The 6,908-nt window shown below is 39.6% G+C and overlaps 1 protein-coding gene across 2 annotated transcripts in view; it reads right to left on the bottom strand.

Annotated features, from left to right (window-relative positions):
* Positions 1–445: 445 nt before the first annotated feature.
* Positions 446–6,908, bottom strand: part of nadsyn1 (NAD synthetase 1) — a 27,572-nt gene continuing 21,109 nt past the window's right edge. For both annotated transcript variants that reach the window (XM_015023867.1, XM_015023866.1), the window contains exons 14-21: positions 5,730–5,898; positions 5,403–5,538; positions 3,760–3,866; positions 2,872–3,003; positions 2,656–2,725; positions 2,001–2,129; positions 1,280–1,456; positions 446–1,015 (exon numbers count right to left, since the gene is read on the bottom strand). In XM_015023867.1, coding sequence (XP_014879353.1) covers positions 959–1,015; positions 1,280–1,456; positions 2,001–2,129; positions 2,656–2,725; positions 2,872–3,003; positions 3,760–3,866; positions 5,403–5,538; positions 5,730–5,898 — 977 coding nt within the window. In that variant the 3' untranslated portion in view covers positions 446–958. The remainder of the gene's footprint in view (positions 1,016–1,279; positions 1,457–2,000; positions 2,130–2,655; positions 2,726–2,871; positions 3,004–3,759; positions 3,867–5,402; positions 5,539–5,729; positions 5,899–6,908) is intronic.

Genomic DNA, 6,908 nt, shown 5'->3' on the forward strand with positions numbered 1-6,908 from the left:
GCGGGCCACATGTGGCCCGCAGGCCTTGAGTTTGACACATGTGCTGTAAGGTTTCTGTTGGGATGGTTTAGTTTTATTTTTAGATTCTAGATAAACTTCGTGATTTTATATTTTTCATACGTGTCCTAAATAAACTTAACATTAACAGAGAGTTGATGCTAGTATGTCAGAAAATGAACTATTTACATAATATTACCTTCCGGTTCTTTTGCACAGTGCACCATTAATATTCCCTACAGAGAATTTACACAGAACAGCAGAAGCACAGGCTCCCGCATGAGAAAAGAAAACAATACAGTCAAATGATCAATGCGTTAATGTTGCTCATTGGATTGGGTTATAACCAAAGGCACACATCAAAGCATCAGTCAATGGAAAAGTGGAACTAGAACGGCTCAAACCAACAATTCTGAGTGCAGCAGAGGGAGAATGCAGAAGGTTTCCATCAGTGGTAACTGTAACTTTAATTTCAGTTGTAAATAAAAAGCATAATTTCAGAATAATTACATCAATAATGCAGTACGTTATGCTGCATTACTAAAGCTCATCAAGAGTTGTATAGCTGAAAAAAATCAACAAGATAACAGTGGGATGAATCTAAGCTGCGGTAGCATCTGAGTAATAACAGTTTAAGATATAGAAAATGCTTCAGAACCATAACCTGACGTGGGTCTGTGTCTGCTAACATGGAAGACACTGATGGATACCAGATGCAAAGGCTACCCGAGTCTTTATAGTTAGCTGTCTGGTGGCAGTGCTTTGGTTCAGAACAGAAGTAAGCAGGATATATCTCTGAAAATCCAATGACATTTGTCATTAAAATGTTTAACACATTTTTAATGTTTTCGGGCATGGTGAGCTCCTGAACTTTGGAAACAGCTGGAGGTTGTTCTGGATTTGAGCCACTGCAGAGATGCAAACACACCCTGGACAGAGAGAACAGGACTGTGGGGTTTTGCTACTCTTCAAGCCTTCCTTGGTCCCCGTTGTCTGGGCTTGCCGGCATCTGGGAAATCTGCAGAAAGAGGGAAAGAGGAAAACACACCTAAAGATAAGATTACTCTGGACACTATTGTGTAAGCAGGACAGTCAAATGGACTCATGTTAAATGCACTGACTTTATATAGAGCTTTTGTACTCATTAACCACTCAAAGCACTTTAGAGCTATATTCACACACTGACACACAGGTCGCTAGGCAACTTGTTCATATGTGGCCCTCGACACTCTAGCAAAAGTTATCTTCACTCTTCTATAAGAAGGTCATCGTGGTGCGTTACCTGGTTATCAATACACTGGAACTGCCAGTTCCAGTGTGTGTTGTAGAGGAAAGGTCGAAGGTCAAAGCGATTGTCATCAGGACTGTAGCTCTCAGCATGGTAGGAAGGAGTAACTGTGGTCATCTTGTGGCGGTTCACCGAGTACATCCTGAAGAAGTGTTTCACCTTCTGGGCCACCTGCACAAACAAGCAGCTGTTCGAGTCCAGAGCACAGAGGAGCCAAACTGATGCAGAATGCCTTCCAGGAGCTTATGAGATTAAAGAAACCCTGAAGATTTCAGGAGTCAGATTTTCTTGTAATCTAGTAAAGTAAACACTAATGCTAATGCAACGACACAAAAACCTAAACAAATGAACAAAATAACTTAAAAATGTTAAAAACTAGAAAGGTTCATCCAGGGTTCATACCTTTAGATGTCTGAAATGTGATATGGAATTTGAGGTTTGTTTTTGTTGTCTGTCTGTCCTTATGACCCCTCTGACATCTGCTGACTCAGATATTCACCAGATAGATGCCCTAGCCTCATTTTCAGCAAGGTTTTCTGTTAAACTTCATGTTTTGTTAAAATTCAACATTGGGAATTCATCATTTTTGCATCCTGCTATTTGGTTGATGCAAATTAAACTGAAATTGGACAAAGAAATTACTGTAATATAACAGTGCTTTCAGATCCCTTGTGTTGTGCAGTGTGCACACTAACCAGATTAGTAGCCAACTAACCTGAGTAGGTGAAAGGACATCCCTCCACAGATGAATGAGCTTACAGAACATACTGAAGGGTCCACACTTTGAGATCTTCCGCAGCCTTCCAATCACTGATAACTCAGAATACATCATTCCCATGTCTGACTGAAGAAAGAGAAGAAACAAGAATATCACACATTTAAACCACATCAGCAAGACTTGTGATGGAGGTCTTTCAAATTGGATTTCCAGTAAAATCTAAGCAGACAGAAGATATTATGGACATTTAATCTAATGTGATTGGAGAGACGAAGGGTGGATAGACTGGCAGTGATTGATTAATCTGCATTTCCCACAACATTGCACAAATCTTCTTTTGCTTTGTTCAGTTAAAGAAGTAATTGCTGAGGACCAAACAAGGTCCTGCAGTGAGTTCCCAGCTGGTAAGCAGATGGTTATCGGATTATAACTGGTTTATGTTTAATTTTTCTGGCATTTACAAACATGCAGTGTTTGATGAATGTCAGCAACTACACAGGTTACACACAACCCAAAGAAATCTGAGCACAGGTTTCAGAGGGACACGTCGTCAGCAATACAGTTTAGTTTCTAGTCTATGGGAGTAACTTACCAACATTTCATATACACACACCAACAAACAGTTCATGTGCCTGCGAGCGTCAGTCTCTACCTCATCTGTCTGGGACAGCTGTCCGTCCTTCAGAGGCTCCAGTTCAGCAGTGGGGGGAGCAGCCAGGATGCTGCACAGCACAAAAAACACGTACACAAACTGAGACACACAGAGGACGATGCATACACATTCCTGACAGGTCCTTGTTTTTTTTTTTTTTTTGTTTGTTTTTTTAAGTGAAATCTTCTTTAAAGCAGAGTCCTGAACTCCTCTCACCCTTTCAAAGCGGTAAGCTGGAACTGCTCTGCACAGTAAGCAAGGAAGCTCTTCAAATCCATCTTGCTGATTCCACCAATGGGGTTTATGTCTGCACTGGAACAGTCATACTTGGTGAAATATCCTGTAAGGCTGAGCAGGAGAAATTATTTAACACGGGGAAAAACAGCATTTTTCCCATGTTACAAGTGAAATAATCTGCCAGTGGAAGTAGTACTTTTTCATAAATATTAAGGAATTATTTATTTAAAACAAGTTTCTGTATGCTGTTGCTTGTAAATTAGTTTTGTCTTATTTAAAGTGTACTTAAGATATTTGCACTAGAAACTAGATACTTGGTAAGATTTTGTGATTTTGCAGTGCATGCACAGCTGATCTAAAATGTTTCCATGCTAAGAGGAATTTCTGGAAACAGAATTATTAGGGGGAAACTTAATGATTACAGAACAGTTGTCTATTTAATATCCCAGGAGATTTGTTTATTAATAGATTGATATGTTTTTTCTATTTAAACAGGTTAAAGCCCTGAGGAAACTACAGTTCTGTTCCTACCTTTTGTCAGAGTCGCTTTAACAGCTTGGTTGTGTACAATCTTTCTGTATTAATGTCTACAAGAACTTTAAATAGGGAACCCATTTTTGTCCAAATAATTACATGTTACCTTTTGGAACCAAGAACCTAAATCTAACAAGAGATTTAGTTTCACCATTTTGCATCCGATTTTTGTATCACTTACAGCAACAGATTCATTTATGCCACTGGCATTATCAGATGAATATAATCTGGATTATTTGTGTGCATATAAACTTTGCAGGCCACAATACAAATTATGTGCAGTAAACCAAAGGTCTATGAAGTACCAACCATTCCAGTCATTTGTAATAGTACCTCTCATCGACGTTGGCTGAGCCCAAAACCAGCAGTCCTCCAGGCCTACCACGAGCCCACAAACTCAGCTGGGCGAAAAGATAAGCCAAGACCATCCTGACCCGAGCCTGGTAACGGCACAAACACACTTCTGATCAAAACCTCAAGAGGAATCTCAACTAACAAAATGACTTGCCTACATAGTGGCACATGTTTTACATAAACCCTGTCAGTCATTTCACCATTTTGCATGTTTGCAGTTTTGGTGTCTTCATACCTGACTTTTTCAGGCACAAATAGGAGTCACCAACCGAGGGTGTTTTTGATTAGTCACGCATCTTTTTGAGAGTCTGAGTCATTTTATAAATGCTTAGTCAAGCAAAGATTTGGAATAATTTCTATATTCTTCATATAATCTTAAATAATAGATTGTAATTTCATACAACAGGGAAAAAATGGTTTTTCCTCATTTTTTCCAGTTTAGGGTTATGTTATGTTATGTTAGATTAGGTTATGCCAGTAGTGGGTAGGGTTAGGGTTAGGGTAAGTTGCTGTATGTTTGGGGCTATTATCTTACTTGGTAAGACCCACTGTTGTCATCTTTAGATTCTTATAAAATCCTACATTTCTCAATTCATCCTTCAGTTATGCAAGTCTGCCAGTACCTTTTGCTGTGACAATGACAGCCACATCAATTGTGTTTCCAGCAGTAGACTTCAATTTTGGCATGGTGTTTTTTGGGGAGGGTGTTTAGGACCGTCTCCTCCAGATTATATAAAAAAAATTTCAGTTCTGCCCTCATCTGACCAGATTATTCTCTTCTACAGAATCCCAATGTTTCAATGGCTTTTCTTTGTGATAATGGCTTTCCACTGGCATCTCCATCATGTAGCCTATTTTTCTACTAGTGCCTCCTTTCTGTAGGTCTTGAAACATTTATGATATGTCAGCTGAAGTTATTTATGGGTTGTTTTTTTTGCATCCCGTTTTTCTGCCAGTTGTGGCTGAAACTCCTGTTGGTTTCCTTGAGGGTTGACTACAACAAAGATCCTCATTTCCCACATCTTAGAGTTTGAGGACTGCAGACTGTCACTTTTAGTTGCCAGGCAAATTTTTATGTCTACGGACATAAAAACTACCCTGAAACTGACCATATGATTGAATTGTTTTGGGATGAACTGGATTTGGACTGAATTGGATTCTGTATATTTTAATATGAAATGTTTTGCCTTGCGCTTCGAAGTGTTTGATTAAACATACTAATTATACGGCAAACTTTTTGTGTCAGTAGTTGTATTTGAACTTTAATAGTGTTAGTTGGTCAAAATCAGTTTGAGCCTTATTACTCATTGGCCTATTGGTTGATGCCGTAGTTCAAAATGTAGGGGTAATTCTGTTACCAAGAAACTGTGTACAGATAATCCCCACCACATTCACATTCTGCATCATACTTTGAACGTGTTGAACGACATTCTGTCTTCTTCACACCTCAAACAGGAAACAAAGTGATTGTGAAACCACTCAATGGTCAGAGCTACCAGCATCAGAGCAAACACTGTGGTTAAACTGTCACAGCAGAGAAAGAACTCCAATCCAAGAAGTGCTAAAACATTCAGTTCCGTGATGACTGATAATGAGAGACAGAGCATGAGGAGAGGTCTCACCTGCACATTCTGCAGAGCCAGGTTCTCTCTGTTGCTTCCACCATTTGCACGAAACTGTGGCCACCGTCCAGTTACCACTGAAAAGATACCCAGAATGCCTTTGACAGCCACATCTATGTTAATATTCACATGTGTGCTACGAGAAAGACATGAAAAAGAAGAAAAACAGAAACCTTTATGAAGAACAACTTTCCTTCCTCAGAAAATTAAGTTGAACTGTACAGACAATCTCTCAGACATTGCTCTCAGATACAAGTGTTTGTGTGTTATTCAAAGTTGGAGTTCAAAATATAAAAGATAAAATTCAACATTTTGATGAAAGTCTACCTTCCAATCTCCCCAGCCAGGTCCCTGGCTCTGCTGCATGTATCCTGGGAGGAATTTTCACTGGCCATGTAACAGGTGGTAAAGAGGCGAGCACACAACTCCTTTGGGTTCTGCGGTGTGTAGGCGTCATCTCCAACCACTCTGCGAACATCCTTCAGCACCTGGCTGTCTGAAAAGTCAACATCATTTTAAATAAGAAACATGTTTAACAGACAACTTCTTTTCTGTTTGGCACCCTGTTTACTGACATTACATTAAGAAATGGACTTTATGGTAGCTAAGATGAACCTGAGACTGAAAATCAGTCGGCGTGTACTGCATTCCTGGTTTCTACAGTGCAGAATGTAGTGAGACATAAAGTTGTGAAAAGCTCACTCCATCAAGACTGGGTCAGTGACAGCCACACATTTTCATAGAATTTTTTCAAAATGCAAGCGGCTCATAAATGTCCCAAACATAATTTTGTCTCTGTAGATATGTCCAGGATAACCGTGGCAACATGTTCAAGTTAAGCATTCCTCTAACTGTTGGTTAACTGGTCTCTCCACATTGTGCTTTGGTCGTTTGTCCTAAGTGTCTTTCTGTGATGGTCTGGCAAGGCAGTCATTGGGCCATGGTGTACCTGTAGTGTGTTGAGAAACAGTAAAAAAAAAAAAAGATGAATACACCCTTTTTTCAATCAGAATTGGTCTTGTCTTTTGTTTTTTTTATTATTAATATTTTTATTGTTCATTGTAGACATATTTGTCATGTGCATATGTCTTGCCAGTGGGGGCGCTCTCGTGCCGCTGTGGGTCTAACAGGGAGAACGAGTCTCCTGGCTCTGGGCATGCGCGGCTCAGAATAAACGAGCTCTTGCCAGAGATACACTGTCCTCTGTGATCAACAGGTAGTATAAACGGCAACTTTTTATGGGCCATTTGAGATGTTCTGTGGGTATATGATGATTGGTCAATGTTTTCGTAGTGTTGTGGTGTTTTTGTTTCTCTTGAGGATGTACTTATTTGTGGTGGGCTTGATCTTTTTTTATAACCTCTGCAACGGTTATAACAGCCCGACGTTAATGCTTAGGAACCGTTATAACTGACGGACGTTGGTGTTTACTGTTGTTAGGAGGAGCGTTTTTTTTTAGTTTGGTTATGTTAATTTAGGATTAGATTTTCTTCATTTTTTGCCATG

Source organism: Poecilia latipinna, unplaced genomic scaffold (assembly GCF_001443285.1).
Source record: "Poecilia latipinna isolate Pla-1442-1.1 unplaced genomic scaffold, P_latipinna-1.0 Scaffold3434, whole genome shotgun sequence".
NCBI lineage: Eukaryota > Metazoa > Chordata > Actinopteri > Cyprinodontiformes > Poeciliidae > Poecilia > Poecilia latipinna.